Raw genomic sequence first — 23,479 nt, 5'->3', positions numbered from 1 at the left:
GAAGAAATAAAATATATGGAATTTTTCTGGATCTCACAAAAGCCTTTGACCTTGTTAATCACAAAATTTTATTGAATAAATTGCGTAATTATGGTATTAGAGGTCATGCTAATTTATGGTTCCACTCCTATTTGACTAACCGCATGCAATATGTAGAAATAGGTCCAACCAAGTCAGAGGTAAGACACATTAGGCACGGAGTTCCACAAGGATCAATATTAGGTCCTATACTTTTCCTTATCTACATTAACGATCTTCCTGATTATATAGTTCCAAACAAAAGCGTACTTTTTGCGGATGATACAAATATTTTAGTTGAAATTCCAAATAACATTTGCTCCGAGGAAATCATATTTAAGAACACGACAGATAAAATTACAGAATGGATAAAAGCAAACCAACTTAACTTAAATGCAGCGAAAACAACTATAATGAGTTTTAATGAAGGAAAACTGAACTCTCTAAATATACATCAAATACGTATAGACGGGGAACTCATACAGGTATCTGACTCTTGTAAATTTTTAGGGATAAAATTGGACTCTAAGTTAACATGGGACGATCACGTGAATGATTTGTTGAGGAAACTAAGCGCGAAAATATATCTTATACGTAAAGTTAGTAAGATTCTAACTACAGAAACATTGAAAACAATTTATTTCGGATTGATTCAGTCAATTCTATCGTATGGAATCATTTTTTGGGGTAATACCTGTTATGCAAAGAAAGTGTTTACTATGCAGAAGAAAATGTTACGAATAATGTTATCAGTCCCGTTTCATACACCAAGTAGACCACTGTTTCAGAAACTTAAAATATTACCATTGCCGTGTATATACATTCTAGAAACAACATCATTTATACATATGAATAAAAGAAACTTTCAACTCAACTCGGACCTACACGAATACAACACAAGAACAACCAATCATATTCATATCCAAAATTTCCGTCTAACAAGAACTCAAAATTCGTTACACCACATAGGAATAAAACTTTATAATAAATTACCAGATCGTGTCAAACGAATGCCAAAATTGCAGTTTAAAAGACACCTCAAGTTACTGTTACTCAAACATCTTTTCTATGGTTTAGATGAATATCTTCACTGTGATCTTTCTTTATAATGTAAATATCAAAATTTATTTGAATTTTAAAATATATAAAACAAGGTAAATTTATATTTTCTCTAAAAGTACACTTAGTTTGTTTTATTGTTACGTATATATTTTATATTATTACTTTATATATTGTATTATTATATATTATTTTTTAATAATTGTAATACTAATTGTAGCGTATCTCTTGCAATTATTATTATTATAACTTGTAATAGTAACTGTATCTCTTGACGAAGCCATGAACGCTAAGTTCTTACGGCGGAAAATGAAATAAATAAATAAATAAATAAATAAATATCTATTACAGTAATACCACCTTTTCCCCTTCCCTTCCCCTCCTTTCTCGATCTCGGCCTCCTTTGCCTTATTTATATGATTATTTTCTTTCACCATTAGATCTCAATATCGAACTTTCCGTTACCCTCCCTCCTCGATCGGTCTCCATTATCCCAGCATCTATGTTTCGTTTTTCCACTTCTGGCTTTCCTCCTTCCCTTCCACCACGCGCTATTTATATACAGATGGATCTAAATCACGTGACTGTCGGTTAGGGTTTCTACGATTCCTTTCTCAATCAATATTTCAGTTACAAATTGCCCTTTTCTACTACTATCTTTCAAGCAGAACCTTACTCTGTAGTTGCTGGCGTCCGTCACTCTCTTCAACATTCATATGTTATAGTATGTGTTGTTACAGATTCCAAATCCCTCCTTTCAGCATTACAATCATACCCTTGGACTTCTACTACTGACCGTACTATTATAGTGATTAAATAGTTGGTAGCACAACGTACCACTCGTTGCTTTTCTACTTTTTTTATTAGTGTAAAGTCACGTGGGTATCTTGGACAATGACTCAGCAGACCGCGCTGCACGTGTTGGCAGTTTGTATAGTCACCCGATTTCTTTCAAACTCGCTCCCTCCTCTTACCGCTCTCATTCCCCCTCTCGTCATCTACATCGTTGGGAACACTATAACTGTCAAAGTCGTACTGCTAATTTGCACTGGCATCACCCTTCCCTTCTCCCCAACCCTCCTTGCTTTCTTTCCACCTCCCTTTCAAATTCATATCTTACTCCTATTCCACCTTCATGTCGCACCTACTCCAGTTCCCCTTTATCGCCTCCGTCAACGTCCCTCTACACGCTACGATTTTGATGCGGATCTCACTACAGGTAATCATTTTTTTTTCAGTCCCCTCTACTCCCTCTATCATTCACAGTTCTACTCTCTCCTGTATGCAACTTATAGCTCTGTACCTTTCAACTTGAATTCCATTCTTTTCACGGCACCGATTTCTTTCCTTATTTTTTTCTCTTTTATCTTTCTAAAATTCACATGTTTTCCTGCAGTTCACAGTGCTCTATCTTCTCTGACGCTTTTCTCTTAATTTACAAAGAGTTTATTTCCTACCCGACTTGATCTTTCTTACATTTTTGTTGTTACCTCTGTAAATTGCCGATACGTCTGGTTCAAGACAGTGGAACATTCCTGTTGTTTTAGGCGCAACAGAAGTGAAGTGAAGTGATATTGAGGGAAATGTTATGAGGAAATGTGCATTCTTGCGATTCTACGGTCAACTGGAGCTTTGAAGGGAAATTAATACATTGCTTCCTCAACGTTTTTCTTTCTCGTTCCAGCTGTCAAGACTCATTTAATTCAATAACTAAACACTTTAATTGACCATTGTGATTCTGTAGTATTGTGGAGAGCAAACAATATAAGGTAAGAGAACAAAAACACATAAGATTGTATTACTATTAATAGTACAATTCGTGCATGCTAACTTTAAATACACTCCTGGAAAAAAATTTAAAAAAATATTTATTTGTGCTTCTTCAAGGAAGGTTCTAGGATGCTGGTCCATACATATATGTAAGTGTGGTTTAATAGCTAGGTGGGATCTTTTCTTCAAAGCCCAATACTCAGTTTACATAGTAATGCTGAGCGAGCGGTAGCGAGTAAAAATGGAATAGTAGGCAGCGTGATGCTTTGGTACAGATTTACTGTACGGATCCACATATTTCTAAAATTTACAGGACAAATTTGTAATAATATTTTAATACACCAGTATGTAAATAAACCAAATATGTTGTGTTCTTACTTGTAATGTGTATATCTACATAGATATACATCAATGAAATTCTAACCTGTTAATCACGGATCCGCTCATAATGAATTAATCACTATTACGAAGTAAAGTATCGGAAGTTAATGTGCTAACCTATGACGTGTACCATAGAAGCATCCGGGAGTTCAGGGATCCACATACATGTGAAATTTTCGTTCGTAATGTTTTTTTTTTTTAACCCACATGTGGAAGCAATAAAAAAAACATATCCGAATATTACGTATAACGTCCTTAGTAATGCACAATGAGATAAGGTAAGTGTTCGCTATTTGGAGTGTTTTCCTCTATCCTCGTTTATATCCACCGTCGCTAACGCGTTTACTCCCTACACTCGCATCCCCATACTGTCTTTCGGACCATATTGCGCTTCTCCCCGACTCGGTTAGATAGCAATCGTGCTTTTTTAGTAAGCACCTACCGCAAGTTGATTAATGTTTTTCCACAATAGTTCTTATCATGTATGTACGCTGAATAGTTCTAATGTGAATCTCCACAGAGGAATGCATGTCCTCATCCCAAAAGTGATTGTTTATGACAGAAAATCCATTTGCTTTACAAGAAGGAACGGTATTTAGTGTCTCCTCCACGGCTCCGGAGCTGATACCGCGACTTATAGGGAGCCATTGTAATCAGCTTCGTTTATGCATATACCCCCATCGTTAACGTGCCTGGTCCATACAGACAAACTTCCTCCCTGCCGTTCGGGCACACCTGCTACGGCCATTTTTTTATTAGGTTAGATAGCATTCGTGCTTTTTAGAGGCCACCTAGCACAATTTGATTCGTGTTTTATGCACTGTCGTTTTTATGGCATATGTCCACTCTATATTTACACACATCACAGTAATAAGTAATGAACCGTAATCGCTACTGAGCCGGAGTCACTACCAAACCCAAGCGAAATACATACGCAATAAGAAGCAGTTTTCTAGAACCTTGTCCTCCAAAATGTTGCTCTTCATTATATAGCTCTACCCTACTTGGCACAGACAAAGTTTAGGGGGAACCATAAATTGGCTAATTGTTGACGAATTAGAAATCTTTCACGAAAAATCTACTTACGTTTCTGCAAAATGTTTGCTGTAAACTAGAAGAAAATATCCCACTTGGTACTGGTGAAGTTGGGAGATAAAGCTGGCAATGATGGCATTCGCGAAAAACTAAGAAGTGCGGGTATCACGCGCCAATATATGCTAGTTGGTCACTACATACTATTTTCGAATATACTAAAAATTGTTTAATTTTTAATGCAAAGCAAGGCTTGGAGGCCTTCGTTGAAAAAGGCGCGTTAGCAACAGTAGTATAGTGTCATAGGTTGTCCCGCTCGATTTACGTGCTAAGTTTGATTTTGTTTTTCCAATATAGTATTGAGTATGTAAATTTGGAAAATTATAGGTGCCATTTTCAGGGCTCATAGCGAGTCACTTCCTAAACTATAAGTTACTTATTTTCAAGCTGGTCACTAAAAGTTACTTTTAGAAGTTTGTCACTAATAGTTACTTTTTTGAGGGTAAAGTAATTTTTTCATGTGATTTAAGTCTTGCATTTGTAGGGTTCTAAGGAAAATATTATACAAATAAATGGAAAAATGCAGAAACCTTTTACTTATTACTCTTCTGAAAACTTTAATACTTGCTGCCAGTTTCATTTTCACTTCAGCCTTTATTCTTTCTAAAGAAAAGTAGGAGATTGGTGGACTTGAGAGCTCTTCTTTGTCTACTCTTTCTTCTATCGTAATAGTCTTTTAGTTTTCTCTCTAATACCTAACACTCCGCTCCACGTTGTGTTTGTGTAGTTCATCGCGTTCGTCTTGTATTATGCTTCTTGTATGATGATGAATTTGAATATTCCAAAACATTCTGTTATGCATTTCCGCGGTTCTACTTTAACTACTGATCTCTGTTTGACTACTTATGATTGCAGAAAATGACGGATAAGAAAACTTCTCCTTAATAACTCACTTCTTTATAAAGAAGGATTAAATTATGTTAAAATATAAAAATCTGTTAGCATACGTTCTTGTTCCTACTCTATATTTCATTTTGTATGTAACCGCATTTTTAGCTAATATTGGAATTGTATTTTAAAGTTCTTAATGAGGGTAAACATAATGCACATTATCTGGTTTCATCTTATTGTGTTCAAGGAGAATGACATATTACCTGTTTACAGTTTACTTTTCATTGTATGCGGAATGTTAGAAGCCACATCTATGTTTACCAATCATATAATACCAAGACAAAATTTGCAACAAGCCAATTGTACATGATAAAATTTCATTACCAGTTAGTGGTAATCTAGATGCTATGTATTAATTAACTAACTCTAACTAACTAACCCGCAGGTTCAATGCCGAGTTCGCAAAAGCTCCCCATTGACTTCTATTCTTAGCCAACTGGATCCAGTTTCTACTTTGTATTCCTATCTCTGCAAGATTCATCCTAATATTGTAATCTCTCTCCGCCTAGGTCTTGCTAATGGTCGTCTTTCCCATTCGTCTTCCAGTCAAGACTTTCAAGTTTGCACTTTCTTCCATTCTAGCTGCATGACCTGCTCACCTAAGCCTCTTAGACTTGATGACCTTAAGAATGTTCGGTAAACCGTATAAATTATGGATTTCCTCGTTGTGAAGTTTCTGCCATTCCCCTTTCCCGTTTCTCTTGGGTCTGAATATTAGTCTCACGATCTTGTTCTCGAGTACTTTCAGTCTATGTTCTTCCCTCAAAGTGAGCGACCATGTTTCGCAACTATACAGAACAACAGGCATGAATATCGATTTATATAGTTTATTTTAAGCTTCAAATTCCTCGACAGAATTCGTGACGACAAGAGATTTTGAACTAAATAATAACACGAATTCCGTACTTTTAGTCGATATTTAATTTCTTCGTGAATATGATTTTCGTCTGAATACGATATTAATCTTGATCCTAGATATTTGAAAGTATCCACTTTATCAAAAGTATTATTTAATATTTTAACACATCCATAATTTGACGTATTACGGACCCGACGCACTTCCATGTATTTACTTTTCTCTGCATTTACTTCTAGACCCATGTCCCTGCAAGCGTTTAATAACATCTCTGCATTTCTATTTTTCTGCTATTGTCCCTTATTAAATTTACATCATCAGCATATGGCATAACCTGGTGAATATCATAATATTCTAGGCCCTGGTTGGTATCTGATTTTCCTTATAGCGTATTCCAGAACAAAGTTGAATAATAACGGAGACAACCTGGCCATTTCCTTGTTCCTGGCCATTTTCGTCATGAAAGCTTGAGGACAAAAATTTTCCTATCCGGACTTTACTTTAGGATTCATTTAAACATATATTAATTAATCTGATTAGCTTTCTCGGCATTCCAAGTTCTGTAAGAACGTTGTATAATGTTTCTCTCCTAACCGAGTCGTAAGCCTTTCTAAAAATCAATAAATAGTTGATGTACCGAGATATTGTATTCCCACTACTTTTCGAGTATTTGGCAAAAATATTTGGTCGATAGTTGATCGATTTCATCTAAATCCGTACTGGTAATCTCCAATAATTTCATTTGCGTATGTAGTCAATCTTGCTAATCGAATATTTGTAAGGATTTTATAGGATGTTGACAGAAGAGAAATGCCTCGATAATTATTAGTCAGTTTTGTCACCTTTCTTGTGACTTCGAACAATGATTGATTCTTTCCACTCTTGTGGCAATTCTTCCTTGTTCCAGATAAGGAGGAGGAGTTTGTGTATCTTGTTCCACAATTTCTCGGCTTCAGCTAAATATAACTCAGCCGGAATCTCGTCTACACCCGAAGATTTGTGTTTCTTTAATTTCTGTATAGCTGTTTCTACTTCTATTCGTTTGGGTTCTATTGGGAATATACGGTTCTGCAGTGCGTATCTTCTTTTCTCCACGCAGATTAGTTTTTGGCTGCGCGTTCAGCAAATCTTCAAGAAAAAATATTTCCATCTATTTAAGATGGTATCCGTATCAGTGAGTAATGTTCTATTAGCTTTCTTTAATAAGCACAAGCTTGATAGCCTTTCTTAAATTCGTTGATCCCCTCATACATATCCCGAATGTTTTTATTTTTACTATTATCTTCAAGTTTGTAACAGCTTTCCGGGGTCTGCCCTCCGTTGTCCTGCCAATGAGAATTTCAGGAGACCTGGACTTACCTCGGTAAGACGTTGAAGGACATCTCTAAAATGGGATTAGAGAATCTTCCGCATATTGCCCGCCAGTCTCAATAACGAGATGAATATTAGGCACCGAGAGGTCCAGATGTCTCGTCTCGGAAACCTCATGGACGCTCAGACAGTCACTCAGACCACAACGCACACAAACATTATCCATACATACAATAAAAACTAACTAGACAAAACGACACTATGCTTACTTATTAAAATACAAAAAGAAAAATTACGTAGTAGAAAAACAATCACAACACTCAACACTGAATATATAGACCTTTATATTTATTTTCATTAATAAAATCACACTTCGCTTTTTCACTACACTATAGCCCTTTATCACTTTTATATATCTGTATGGAAGATTATGATTAGGATTCCACTATAGATACTTTTCTCAAACCGTTAATGCGCATGGGGAATTAGCACTGTGGGAATAATATTGGGATGATTCCACGAAGTAATATGATTGCTGCTTCCAAAATTCTTGAAGGTCGACGTTAGTCTTCAACAAAAGTATATAGACAGTCACCAAAATGGATTGAGAATGTTGGAATGCGCGTTTATAACAAATACGCACTAGGTATGTGAACCTGCGGTCTCACTGATTGGGGCTAGCCATAACTAATAACGTATACCCCTTAGCATAACATTATACTTGATGCCCGATGCAACGTACGTGGTTGCTGCCTGGATGTACGGAGTAACATCCCTCGAACTCAGAGGTTCGAGATACGAGCTGCACTGATCGCCTGACCAATGTTGGCAGTTCATTCTCAAAAGCACTCAGGTTAAATCACTTGTATGTACATGCAATTCGAATATAAAAAAGAATTAACCTTAATTTTAGTCCACTGCCACGACGTACAAGACATTGTGATAACTTGGATGAATGAACGTTAGATAACAAACTGGTTAAGTGATGTGGCTGTCGTCGTTCAGGCGCTCAGATACCTGCTGTGCTCTAAGTTGCAGTATTTCCATAAATGATTGAAAGATACACTTAATTCAGTTCCAAATAACCATACAACATACTCTACGATGAAAGACGACTTTGTCCTATTGCCTCGGAGAAAAACAGTTCCCAGCGAAGAAAGAAGTTATTGCGTGGCAGAATATAGTATAAATCAAAAAAATAATTACTGTCTTTACGAAATATACAGAGCGTCCACAAAAATTTCTTCTATAACCTGGTGACTGTTATAAGCTCCTTAATTTTAGCTTTCAAAAATCGCGTTTCTTTGTTCTAAAAGTTTTGGAAGTTTCCTGTCTGATGTCTAAGAAATTTAGTGTAGCTATTTAATTCGGATTTTGTAGCCAAAGTAATTTTGTCTGTTTTCTCTTCTCTGTTAGTTTAATGCATTCCTGGTCGAACCATGGTTTGTTCCTACGTATTTCCGCGTGTCCCAGTTTTTTTAACTGAAATTTTAATACTTAATTTCAATCCAAGTTTCCTCAACACTAGTGCACTCCGAATCTTCTAAAGCCGAGAATCTATTTGAAACTTCAATCTAGTATTCCTCTCTTACCTGGCTCTCTTATAATTTCTTTAAATTAAATCTCTCCGTTTTCGGACATTGAATATTTCCTTTATACATCGATAATATCTCTCTTCCCCATCAGGAAGTCACGGTCGCCAAGAGGGATTGCCGCCGTCGACGGTGGCAGGCCGCCGGTAGGCAGGCGGCGCCCGTCCGCGGCGGCACGACGATCTACTTGTTCAAAGTTGCTGACCTTTTACCGAAGCGGCAAGCGCTCGAAAATTGTTAAAAAAAAATGCCCTTTGCCGAAAGTTGCCGACCGTCAGAGTAGGCAAAACAGTCGGAAAGGCCTCTTTCCGATCCTCTGCCGACCCCTTATACCCCTTACGCCGTCCTATTTTCGACGGCGGCGCCGGCGCATTTACTGAGCCTTTACGCGTGTTTGCCGACTGCTCAGCAAGGCATCTATCCGACGACGGCGCATTTAATGCTTATTTCCGGCTATTTGTCGACTGCTCGGAAAGGCTACTTTCCAGCGGCGGAGCCGGCGTATTTGATGCGCCTTTCCGGATGTTTCCCGACTGTCTCTTTTCGATGTCGGTTTCCCAGTTTTCCCCTAGGCGGCATCCGACCTCTTGCCGCCGTCGATAAGTGGCCCTTTGCCGACTGGAAATCAACCCTTCAGGTAGGCAAAATTTTCATCACCTTTTACATTAGTCTTGCCTAAGTCTTCCCCCATGCTGTGATTTCTCGACAAGGAGCACCCTTCCAAGTTCTCGAAGTATAATACTTGCGTTTTGTGTGTGTGTCCAAGTATAAAATTTCTTCCTTTTTGCTTTTTTGCAGCACTTTAAGCCAAAAAAGAAGAAATTGAATGGGATATGCAAGTATTATATACTTTCAGAACTAGCAATTGTGCCCTTGCCGATAAATCATAGAACGGAGGCGGACTTAGGCAAAGCTACTGTAAAAGGTTGAAACTTTTTGCCTTTCTGAAGGGTTGATTTCCAGTCGGCGAAGGGCCACTCTTCGATGGCGGCAAAAGGTCGGATGCCTCCTGTGAGAGAATCGGGAAGCTGACATTGAAAAGATGTTCTTTCGAGCAGTCGGAAAACAGCCGAAAAGGCACATACAATTCGCAGGCGGTGGCGCTGGAAACTAGCCTTTCCGAGCAGTCGGCAAACAGCACAAAAGGAGCGTAGCAATGCAATAAAAATCATGGCGGATTCCCACCAGTAATGTTTCACTCGGTACATACGCAGTACATTTCTACAATTCTCAGTACGATTTAAGTGCCATATAGAGTGAAAATATCTTGGAATGACTTACAAATGCTTGAAAGCGACTAAAAATAAGAGGTCAACAGCTAATAATGCAAGTTAACAATAATTCTATTAAAACGTTTGTGGGCCTAATGTGAAAATCTTGTAACAGTCAGTGCATTTTTCCCCTGAAAGCACATCTTTCACTATTAGGACCAGTAGGAATACCACTGTTCTATGCATTCAAAATTTGCTCGTTGCAAACGCTTTCTCCGGAGAAAGAACCGCAGCAATCCGTCGGAATACGACAACCAAGCATCGCTTCACGCAAACCTTACCACTTTCAGAGCTGCTTTTTACAACATATTTAACTTTATAAGAATACATATTAAAAAGTGTTGTTTTACTATCTTCGAAAACAAAAAAGATGACATTTTCTTGGCATTTTTCAACGTCCATTTAAATGCAATTTAACTATCTTTATTTTCTTTCACGTTATTTTTCATTTCGTTTCTTTCGATTACATTAAGACAGTAACATTCCTGTGTTTCATTTTCCTTTTAAAAAAAATTGGAACGTGTACATGTCTCAAACAGCCAAACGTTCAAAAATATAAAAATTCACAAAAAATATTCTATATTACCTTTCTTTAAATTCTTTTAGAAAGAAGTTTCCAAACCATATATAGATGTTATTGGCCGCAGCTCTATTCTATTTAAATCATCTCAATTTCTCCTTGATTACAACAGCGTTATCCATTACATAACAGCTTCTTACTCAGTTTTTCAAGTTGATCAATTTTCAGAAAAGATAAACCCCTAGTGGAACCTGAATTATACAAGAACTATCACATCTTATATAAGAAAACTTTTTCCTGAAGTGAGGAGTCCAATTTTGATTTTTCCATTGCATAATTGAATTTCAGGATTCCTTACAACAAAACGATAATGTTACAATCACGATAAAATGAACATGATAATTAAGCTTAAAATTTAACCTACCTTAACCTATTAGTAACTAATTCTAATTCTAAACTAAATCTTGCATTCATCTACTCTTTAATTATATGGATTTGGAGAATTCAAATTTAGATTCACATTAAGATTGGATACATTGAATTTTAACGACTTACACATTACTATGCTACCAATATTTCTAAATGTCTATTACATTAGCTCTTTTTCACATTTCGCTCATTTCCTCCCTTCTCCGAAAGAAGTGAATTATACGTTAGAAATTTAATTACAGTGAATGGTCCTATCCACGTTCAACAAACCTTCACTTATTTTAAATGATGATTTTTCGTGATATTTAACCAAGATCTTATCTCTTTGTAAATTTACTCCCATTTCAAGTATTTTTTCTTTTCTCACAATAGCCTTTTATCTTAAACATAGCTCTTTTCCACAACTCTTCACATTTTCCTTTTAGTAAATTGGCATTACAAATCTGCCACTTAATTTCCAAATGACTATTTAAAGATATACTTAAATATAATTCTAATGGAAGTTCTCGTACCCTCATATTGGCATAGATTCAAATTAATTTGCAACACACATAACTGAACTCTACTTACTTTGCTTTCTCCAAATTAAGATTTAAGCGCATGTTTGAAAGTTTAAATATATCTTTCAGCCACATTGACTTCAAGAAGGAATGTTCTTAATTTAGTATGCTTAGCCACAACAGTAAACAAAAATTTCTTGAAATGGTGTGAGGAGAATACAGAAACGTTGTCACTCGACAAACTTTCAAGAAATCGAAATTTAGTAAACAGATCATATAATTCATCACAAACATTCTTATAAGACAAGCGTCTCTGCTTGTCGAGAATACGGAAACAAGTTACATTATCTACAACTATTAATACATATGACAAACCATCACTTTCAGGCATGAACCCTATGATATCAATAATTTCAGTTAGCATTAAATCTTTCCGCCACCTGAAACCCTACTCATTTTTCTCTCGTTTAATCACGCCTTTTGTCACTCGAAACAACTTTGAACATATTCTTCCACGTAGTCAGTATTATTTTCTCAAGTGAACATACCTGAAAGAGAAAATTTGTTTCAATGTAAGCGTCAACCTACTCACATCGAATTGCGCTTATAATACAAGTAAACTCAGTTTTCTATCGTGAAAGTAAAACCTTTCAGTTTATCGTCTCACGATTATACCTTTTAGGCTAATAGATACGGATGGTTAAGACAAGTGAATAGGTTTGGAAGATTCAGTGGAATGAGATGGTGTGTGAAAACGAGTACCCGAGAAAATTTACGGACCCGATATTCTAACACAAAATTATTGTCAAGGGTTCGAACCACGGGCCGTGAGCAGCTGAAGTAAGCGCTCTACCGCTGAGCCACGGTTCCCCAGTTTTCTATCATGTTCCATTTCATTATGTTCTAAGTTTTCAAAGGGAGTCAATGACTGAAATTAAACAAAATTCAGATATGTAAATAAAATGTAAACTCGAATTGTTATTAAAATATTGGGCCATTTGCAATGCTTCTATTCCTTCCAGTTTAAATCACAAACATTAAAAGATCCAATTCTCAGGCGATATAAGTCATTCTTCATTTATATAAACGAGAATTAGCTGGGGGAAGCTCAAATTTTATTTTAAATACATATTTCATTCTTTCGTCGTTTGATGTAAAATGAATGAAAATATTCAATAAAAAGTAATAATGAAGACATTTTCTTATTAATTTGTCAAAAGTTCAAACTCAGCGAGCTGGATAACCCATCAATACTTTTATTGTTAAAAAGTCATATCAAATCTGCCAGTTTGTTTTCAAGAGGTAACATAAGATTTGAAATAATCCACCTCGAAAACTTCTAAAACAATTTTTTGAAATCAAATTATTTTCATTACTATTCCACCACATACGTTCCACTTTTATATGAAATCGGTATATATCAGGTTCGACACCAGCAAAAGTCCTATGCACTGAGTTTTAGAGAAAGAATTAATACGTTTTCGACTTCCGGCCACGTTTCTAGGAATTGGGACCATTGTGTGCCGATAAAACGACAAAAACTACCGCCCCACTGAGAATGAAACCCGAGCAGCCCAAGGTACATGGATGCCTTATTGATCGTACTTTCGAGGTTCTTCTAAAACAATACCTAACGAAACACAAGTAATTTTTGTAAATTTCGAATTTCCAGTTAAATTGAATATAAGATACTCGGGCAAAATGTAAAGTTGTTCCCCAACTTTTCTTGGAGAATATTTATTTGATCCTTCACTCTGGCTCACTAGAGAATAGGAGCTGTAGCTTCTGGGATCGGTGTCTACGGTTGAAAAATAACACCAGAGAAATGGAATAGAAAATGCAACTTTTCTTGGGCTATGCAGTCGTGAAGCATACTAAAAGTAAACTTCTGTATTATTAATCACAATCCCTTGCCTCCACTAGATCAATCATGTACAGATTCAAGGGAATTGGTAAGATGTGGTGACCAGCTGAAATCTGTAATGAAATATGACATATTTACTCGAAATATTCCCGTCTGTTTTAATTTCATTCCAATAACTGCGTTTTAACAATTTCCTAATATACAAATTCTCGGTGTACTTTCGCATCTCTACATTAATGTCAGGATTGCAACTAACATATCTATCATCGTTTTAAAATATAGATTAATTGATTTTTTCTTTCAGAAACATACACGTCATGCAGGAATACAGTACTCTTCTTGGGTTACTACAAACACTGGATCAGAAAATAAAGAAAAAACATCAGAGGGACTTCTTCAACTTGCTAAATGATAGTTAAACGAACTAAACAAAACATTAAACAATAGATGATGGTATTGTACTTTGCGATATCGATATGTCACTTAAATGGGATACTTTAAAATACTTCGAAGGAGAAGCGCCAGTAGTACAGGGAGAGAATACATCCTGTAACCATACATTATCCATAAGCAATTCAAAATGCACTGCGTTTGAAACTGAAATGTCAAAGAAACAGTGTAACCATAATTCTTGTAATAGTAATGAGGATAGCAGTTGTCCCAAAAACAAAAACCACGAAGTGTTTAGTAAATCTATTTTACAACCGGAACAACGTGAAAATTATGATTTACCTACGGAGAAATTTACTTTGAAATTACGTGAAGAAGAAATACAAAGCTCAGAATATCAACCGTACGATGAAATGACCGTAGATCGAACCAGTGAAGAACAATTTCCGTTGCCTTTTCAAAAAGATGAATTACTTGGACGTAACCGAAAGGATATAAGGAAAGCAAGTTCTTCCAAAAAATATTTGAAACGTAAGAAAGATTGTACAAAATCTGCTAATGAAAAAGAAACATTACATTTAAAAGAAGTACCATTTTCTCAGAGATACACAAATATACAAAGAGATCCTTTACCTACAGTTAATAATATTAAAATGGAAGTTGAAAGTACTTTAGTTAAACATTATTCTTTCAATACCTCAGAACAAATGAATAAATGTGGTAACGATAATGGATTTTTTAACTTCAATGGAAAAGAGGAAAATGAACGTGGATTTGACATTTTAGACGATAAAAAATGCCATGTTAAGAATGACACGGATCAAATTTCAACACCAGACTTCAAAGAAATTAATAATGTATGTTCTAAAATTGAACTATATACTGCATTATTTGTTCAGAACAAAACGCATAACAATGTCAAACACCAAAATGCCGAAGCTAAGCACGACTCGCAAGAGTGTGATTTGATACCAACTAATAATTTTCGTGATAATAAGATTGGAAATAATATTAAAACTGGGAACTGCGTTAGAGTGGTTATTGAAAAGCTAAAATTGCCTACAGAGTATCTGAAGGAAACTGCTGATTACTATTATTATTCAAATAAGTTTCATAACAGTCGTCATAATGCCTCTAAAATTAACAGATCAAAAAGTTGTAATAAGACAGTCTATGGTAAATGTTATACTGCTTCAAACGATGGGGAATTAAAAAATATGCAAAAGTTTATTGGTATCAATTTGAATGCCCATGTACTAGTAGAAGATTGTTTAGAAAATAGAGACTTTAAGATGAAATACCAAGTTTCAAGAATAAAACATCACATCGAAACTAAACAATCTAGCTTAATGCGTTCTGTGAAAACTCTTAATGAACCAGAGGCAAGCGCAAGTTCGGATGTTAACTCGAGCACTTTGGAGGATAATGGGTAAGTGTCTTGAAAAATCATTATTTCTAATCATTAAGACTTTTGTTACATCCTCATGTTTTTCACTAAGTGAAGAAAGAAAAGTAACGTTAGGTTTACATTACAAAGTATTTTTAAAAATTTAAAAAAAAAAGGCTTTTTGGCTAGGAAATTAGCACTTTTGTGAAATTAACGTACTTTGTTTGTTATGAAATATGCATTCACTTTCTGGGGTTGCGACATGCTTATTCCAACTTGTTGAGGGTATTAAGAATTCAGCACTTAACACAAAACTCCATGTGGACGCATTCTGAGGTTATGCACTTATTGTACTCGTCATGAAATAGTAGATGCATGTACCTACGCATGTAGCCTTTTCCCATTATGTTTATCAGTGCATGAACTTACACTATTACTTTTGTAGGGTAGTTGGCATTGATACGTGTAAACGAATTCAATGAGAATTATATAGCAGTTTTTTTTTACAGGTAAAGGATTCATAAGTTAATTACAATTTAGTTTTCAAATATCCTCTCACTGTTCTTTGTAAGTCTTATGAAGAGTAATGAACTACAAATACACTCACGTGCTGAAGTGTAATAAATTAGTTTAACGTAGTCCATGACTATATTCCAGAAAAAACCTGCGAAACATTCGTTACGCTCATTAGTTAATCAGGATACGAAGACCTGCAACGCCAAACTTTGCAGGTATATCGTTGCCATCTCATCAAGGTGCTCATTAGAGAGATATGCATATTAATTCCGTGAGTGTACAAGGACATATTCTATTCTATTGGAGCAAAATTAGATTGTTTTGGTCCCGAATGACCTGTTTCTACTCTAAAATACAAAAGAGCAAAAGGAAAACGCCGTGACTTCCATTATTTCTCTTTTTATAAATAACGTACAATAAATATATTTAATTAAAAGTCTGCACCTTTTGAAAAACATGCTCACTTGCTTTGTTTAAGCTTCACGAAATAGCATCAGGTGGCAGATAAATCGAGAGGGTAGCCAATACTTCTAGTTCCGTTTGCTGTAACGAAAAGCTCCGTAACGTTTACATTAATTTGCGATGGAAAAACTGGTTCTAAGACAGAATAAGTACATTGATAAATATTGGGGAATGATCACATTATTATTATAAAGTACTTCTTTAATTCCGTTCAGATAGAAATCTTTTGGCTAAAACGAAAAGAGTTCGAGGTCCTCTACGTGTTGGACCGTTTCCTGTTTCGCAGTCGGTGTTTGGAGGCCTATGTCACTAAATGCGGCTTCGTCTTCACCATACACTCCCATGGGATTCCTGTAATAATACTCGTACATAGAAATTGCCAACCATTACTACCAAATTTTGTTTGATTCCGACAAACTAGTTTCTAGTTCTATGTGATTTGCACAGTATGCTTCACCTTATGTCTGCCAGTTTCTTTTTCTTTTTTCATTATTAGATTTGCTGACGATTGGAGAAATATAGCACACCCATCATCATTGCATAGCCATCTCAGTTTTATATACATAAGGGATAAAGTTTCTTGAGCATTACTTTCACAGTAGCGCTATAACTACTAATAGTGTCGTGTACTGTAGGAGGGAACTAAATATGTTTAAATTCAGATTTAACACTTTGCCTTTAAAACTTTTATAACAAACCAATTAACTAATGGCATAGGGATTATTCTTCAGCATAAATTTAGAGGAATAAGAAGAGTATTTTTAATGATCTGTTTCAGTTTGTTTCTTGCTTGCGAGAATATGAGTTCTGTTTCCTAACCACACACACATTATATATATATATATATATATATATATATATATATAATTTCGATGTTTGTCCTACATTATTCAGTTTATAAGAACATGCCTAAATGGCCTGAATCACTGACATCCTCAAAGAGGATGCAATATTAAAATTGATGAATGACTAAAACTATCAATAAGAAAATTTAATATTAACTTACTATACGATTTACTGAGCAGTTCTAATAAAGTTAATGTCTTTTTTTAGTTCACTTTTATGCTTGTCCTGCTGCGTGACATTAGTTTTTGTTTCCACGCTTATTTACATACATAACATTTGCTCTTCTTATCATTCATCATTGACGATTCTGACACAAACCCACTTGGAATTAGCCAATATATCTTAAAAGCATACTGTCCTGCTCTAATTAATATACAAATACAGTATTTTTTCTTCTTTTAAAGGTTCAGTTTCTCATTGGAAGATGGAACAACCATGCAAGTTAATGATCGTTTGTGCCATGGAGAGAATGATTCTGAAAATAGTAACAAAGACCAGAAAAATGTGATGATGACCGCCATCGTCGAGTACAATAGTGTGAAGACAACTTCAAAATCATTCCGCGCTGAAAGTAAAAACAATGTTTTTTGTTGTGACGTATGCTCCTACTCTTTCAGTTGTGAGGATGACCTCATGCGTCACTTGAGAACACACACAGAATGCAAATACAAATGTACTCAATGTCTAAAATCATACAAGGTAAAAGGTTCGCTTATGACTCATAAACGTTACCATAACCTTCGCTTCTTATGTAGTGTGTGTGGAAAGTCATTTCCAACCAATTCAGCCCTAGAGGGTCACACTAGAGTGCACACTGGAGAAAAACCATTTCGGTGTATACTATGCAAAATTTGTTATTCATCAAAAAATTCTTTACGGAGGCATGAGTTACGTCATACTGAAAAACAATACCCTTGCCCATATTGTAAAATTCGATTTTGGGATGAAACTACTCTTAAACTCCATGTAAGAAAGCATTCTCAAGACAAAATAATATGCTCAATATGCAAAGAAATTTTCTATGACAAGTTACGGTTTGATAGACACTTCCGACAACATAAAGAATGCACCTTCTTATGTAATGAATGCGGAAAATCGTTTAGATATAAGGGAGGTCTGACATCACACAAACGTGTACACGATTTCAGTATCACATGTTCAATTTGTAACAAGCCATTCACAAATAAGCAAGATCTTGAGCTTCACAGTAATACACATACTGGTAACAAACCATTTAGTTGTGAGAAGTGTGGGAAAAGTTTTACTCAAAAATCTAATCTTAAAACTCACATGAAAGGTAAACACAATGAAATAAACGTATTCAATTGCACTTTCTGTCCACAATCCTTTAAACTAAAACAAAGTTATAAAAATCACATTAAATCTGTTCATTTGAAAGCAACAGTAGTCAAATGTTTGTTATGTGATAAAATTTTCTCCTCTAAAGGTGTTTTACATTCACATATGAAGAACTTACACATGGGGATAAAATACGTTCCATGTAAAATCTGTGGGAAATCCATGAAAGAAAGAAATTTGAAAGATCATGAAGACATTCATTCCCAGAATAGGATAAAATATAGTTGTGATAAGTGTGGTAAAGGTTTCGTGAGTAAGCAATATTTAGAAACTCATTTAAATTTACATGCTGGTTTGAGACCCTTTGTTTGTAAAATTTGTAATGCTAAATTCACTCAGAGGGCACATCTGCGTCGTCACATAAAAGGAATCCATTCTGATAAGAGCGAGTTCTCTTGCAACGAATGTGGAAAGAAGTTTAAATTTAAATCATATATAGCTGAACATTACATGCAGCACCATTTTAAGGAAAACTTATTCGTTTGTCACATATGTGGGAAAAAATATAATATTCGTAGTTGTCTGAGAGCACATATGCTATCAGCTCATACTGATAAGGAAACTTGGTCCCATACTTGTAAATATTGTGGAAAAAAATTTTGCTTTCGCTTTGAACTGAAAAGACATATAGATACGGTACATACAAAAATCGAGAAACCTAGAGTTTCCTGTGAAATTTGTGGTAAGACAGTAACCAAGAAACACTCCAAACTGCATATGGCTACACACTTTCCCCAGGATAGGAAGAAATTCAGTTGCGATATTTGTGGAAATAATTTTACAACTAAACAACATCTACTTAAGCATACTCGACTACATTTCCAGAAGAAATCTGAAGAATTTGAAATTTCTGACAACGTTAATATTAAGTAAATATCATGCATGGAGTGAAGAATATTATATATTTAATTGGGTGTTATATTTGGGATATAGAACCTTACAATTTAGTTTTGTTCTGTGATAGCAGTATTCATATATTTACTTTAATGAGGAACTTTAAATTTTAGTATTTTGTTTCATCTGAATGATAATAATAAAATTTATAACTTCGTCTTTATTATATTAATAATTGACTGATTTACTATTATGTTGAGATGTAGTTCTAAAAAGTAACAAGAAAGCTTTAAAGCACTCTAACAAGTAAAGGGTCCAAATGGATGAATCGAGTTGCAGGATGAGACATAGTGCGTCTTATAGAGGATGTAAAAATATGCAAAGTTATAGCAGCTGAACGCCATAAGAAACGGTAGGGGAGGGGGTCAAAATTGGTGGGAGAAGACCTATGTTATGTTATAGAAATACATCAAATAAAGTGTTTAGACGTAAAAATAGTGAAAAATGAACGACGCAAACAGTAGTAGTTGCACATATTGGCAAAAGAAGAATGGGCAGAGTAGATCATGAACCTGCGAGTCATCTTGAAATCTGTTATTTTTTGAAATGGAAAGGTAGTCATGTGATATATCAATTAGGGCCAGCATGTTCTCAAAAAGTCAATTATGAACTCTAGTGGTCGTTATCTGTACTTATTTGGAAGATTTTGTATCATCTTTACAGTTATTTACGAAAATTTAGGAGATTGATACTCGTATGTTGAAACTTTGGATTATTACGAAAATACATCCAGATATCACATGCTACTTTTCATCCAGATATCACATGCTACGCTCGTCCCAAGTTACTTTCGCTTACGAAGCTGGACAAAGAAAGTTGAGTGAAAATATAGCAAGTTGTGAATAAAATGGTGGTCTACATATAGTACGTTATAATTGCCTTTCAATCTATCAGATTTTATTGCGTTATGGTCTATACTAGTAAGTATATCATTTAACAAAAGTAGCTTTATAAACTCCACATTGCTTTCAACCAAAAGCGAAAAACAAAGCAGAAACGGTTCTTCCAGACCGGAACAGTTCTCTTCGGCACTATATGAAGCAAATCAGAAGTAATGTCATAAATAATAATGTTTCAATATACACCTTGGATATCAAATTTCACTGTTAGTATTCTTGGCTTGTAGATATGTTTAACTTAAATGTGTTTTCGTGATAATGCAAACTTTCATCATACTAGTATCAGGCTCCTAGATTTTCGTAAATAGGCATAACTATAATATGGATCCTAAATTTTCAAAATAAGTATACATAATGATCACTAAAGTTCATAATTGACTTTTTGAGAACCTGCTAGCCCTAATTGATATATCACATGACTACCTTTCCATTTCAAAAAATACCACAGACTTCAAAAAAGCGGATTTCAAGGTGGTGCCGGAGGTTCATGATCTATTCTGCGCATTCCTCTTTTGCCAATATGTGAAACTATTACTGTTTGTGTTGTCTATCTTTCACTATTTTTACGTCTCAATACTTGATTTGATGCATTTCTATAACATAGCATAGACCTTCCCCACCAACTTTGACCCCCTCCGTTTCTTATGGCGCTCAGCCGCTACAACTTTGCATACACACATATTTTCACATCCTCTATCAAACGCACTATGTCTCATCCCGCAACTCGATTCATCCATTTGGACCCTTTACTTGTAAGAAACGTGGAAGTCTTAACGGTAATTTACACCTAGCTTTGTTAATAACTTACGCGTGCTGATAAATGAAGATTTAATTTTGAAATTTGGCAAAGCCCAGCGACGATTAAGACACTACAGCGATTTTATTTTATTCTTTAGATAAAAAGTGAAAATGTGTTATTTTTTCTTAGAGTTAAAATCAGAAAACTGCTTGCGAATAGATAATTACAGTAGAAGATTTATGGTATTTGAAAACAGCTGAGTGAACTAAATCAAAACTAGGATTATGTTTGTAATTATGTCACTGGAGCAGCTACCATTATCTGGATGAAGAATGTTTTATTGCGTTCTACATTCCTCATATTTAGTGTTCATCGTACAATCATACCACGAAGGAGTGCTGAAAATATGTACTATGCTCAAAATAAAGGGTACTTTATTTGGAAAATAATTTGTTGTAAAGTTTCAACATAGCAATTTTCTTACTCATGTTCGTTTTGATATTTACCTTATATACACTGCTTATCAGTTGCTCGGGAAGAAACTCATATTAGCCCATAATTTTTGGGATTGTGATCTGGGTACATCAAGTGTCCAATATATGAATACCGGTATTAATCTTAGTTTGTTGTCAAAAGGTCGTAGGTCTCCTAGCCATTAAAGGAAAGAGGTCATGATAAACCATTCTTCTCTCCTCTCCTGAAAAAATGCAGGTGCACAGCAATGTGGAGCGAGGGCAAGTTACCATGATTACAGAGAATTCTGATAACAGTAAGGTCACTTCATTGGCGCAGGAGACCCTTGTTCAAATCCCTGTTGGGCCTTTTGTGGATCGGAATGTAGTTAAGCTGTAGGCCCATGTCTTGTATTGCCTCGTTTCAGAAATGGGCGCTAAACTTCAACCACTGTAAAAGTAAGACCATCTTGAGCATCAGCATCCTGCATATGGTTGGAACTCTCTAGATAAGTGTTAACGAGAGCCTAGGATATAGTATCCCATTTTTCCTTATGCCCGCCTATACCTTAACTCCATGGTCCTTTTACTATCATATTTCCATATGTCATATAAATTATATCATTCTCCAAATTATGTGGTGCCTAGAATCATGTGTCACACAGAAATCGTAATTCATCTAAGAACCTTACATTATACCTTCCGGGATTCCAGCCACAATGTTCCCTACACCACTGTAATATGACGTGACGCCGGGCAGGGAATAGTCCAGTACACTTTGTTGGCATCTGGACATAAACTCAGCAATATTCAGTCATCGTGAAATGAATTTTGGGAACACGTACAGACCAGAAGCAACGGAAAACACTTGAGCAATTTGAACTGTAGTGACAGATAGATTCATTTTTGCCCACTGGCCTATGTACCGATCCTGTCAAACTGTTCTACACATTTCGCAACCTCCACTATACACACGCAGTTATTCCTCATATAATATTGTCTTCCTGCAATCGAGAAGAGACACTCATTGATACGACCATTACTGTTTAATCTCTGTGATACTTTGATCTACCTCAAGCCGACCAACTGTTTTGCCATTATCGGAATCACTCAAATAAATCCTTCCCACTACCTTCCAATGGATTATTCACATTGCAGAACTGCGTTGCACTGATAACAACCATTACTATATTTGACTTATTTTGTGGATACCGCTTTATCACTCAGTCTTGCATTGTTTTCGTAATACTGAAGTTCACAAAGCACACTTGCTTCTATTAATGGGCACAGTGATTCACTAGTGCCCTCTACTGGAATATTAATAACTGGTATATTAATACAAGTCATGTAAACAAAAGTTTTTTTCAATATGTGTTTTTCCCGTAGTAGTTGCGAAGCAGTGCATAATATCCATTCTCATAATTGTAGCATAATTGCTTAGGAAAAAACTACATTTCTTGTATACAGGAGTATCGTTATTTTTATATTAAAACTACATTAAGAAGACTCCTTTTTTTTCAATAGTAGGCTATTGAAATTAGTTGAAAGACAGAAAGTGTTGTAATTTCAGTGTTTGACAAAGACCCTAATTTCGTAGTTAAGATACTTTTATCTTAAAATTATGTTTTGTGATATTCATTACTCAGTGTATTCATTAAATTCGCAATGTAACCATATATTCCATGAATCTTATTTCTTTTTTATAATTTTTATTTTATTATCTTTTGTTGTATGAAATTTGAAATAAATCAATTTAATTCTTGTTATTTATTCTGTTATTTGGCTGAAAACTTATTAACAATTTGAGTTCATAGAATAGCTGGTGTGTGTTATTAACAACGCTGTTGATCAGTTGGTGTGAATTATCCTTCTTGGTGCAAAGTAAGAAGAATAATTCGATTCTTTATACTTGTACCACATCAAGTTTCAGTTTTGGATGAGACGTACATTTTTTTTTTTTTTTTTTTTAATCTCCAGTTGC

The 23,479-nt window shown here is 35.2% G+C and overlaps 1 protein-coding gene across 1 annotated transcript; it reads left to right on the top strand.

Moving 5' to 3' along the window:
• Nucleotides 1-2,310: 2,310 nt before the first annotated feature.
• Nucleotides 2,311-23,255, top strand: LOC145675919 (uncharacterized). Its single transcript, XM_081746719.1, has 3 exons — nt 2,311-2,846; nt 13,859-15,373; nt 17,560-23,255. Exons 2-3 carry the CDS (start codon nt 14,031-14,033, stop codon nt 19,385-19,387), a joined length of 3,171 nt encoding a protein of 1,056 aa, XP_081602845.1. The 5' UTR covers nt 2,311-2,846; nt 13,859-14,030; the 3' UTR covers nt 19,388-23,255.
• Nucleotides 23,256-23,479: the final 224 nt, after the last annotated feature.

The sequence above is a fragment of the Thermobia domestica genome, chromosome 18 (genome assembly GCF_964235325.1).
Source record: "Thermobia domestica chromosome 18, izTheDome1.hap1.1, whole genome shotgun sequence".
Classification (NCBI taxonomy): domain Eukaryota; kingdom Metazoa; phylum Arthropoda; class Insecta; order Zygentoma; family Lepismatidae; genus Thermobia; species Thermobia domestica.
The sequence above is the reverse complement of the archived record's forward strand: the minus strand, read 5'-3'. Positions and strand labels throughout refer to the sequence as shown.

Bases quoted from the DNA above. Each gene is read 5' to 3' on its own strand.
- LOC145675919 (XM_081746719.1), top strand. From the start codon at position 14,031: ATGTCACTTAAATGGGATACTTTAAAATACTTCGAAGGAGAAGCGCCA. The intron at 15,374-17,559 runs GTAAGTGTCTTG...CTTCTTTTAAAG, and splicing joins AGCACTTTGGAGGATAATGG to GTTCAGTTTCTCATTGGAAG.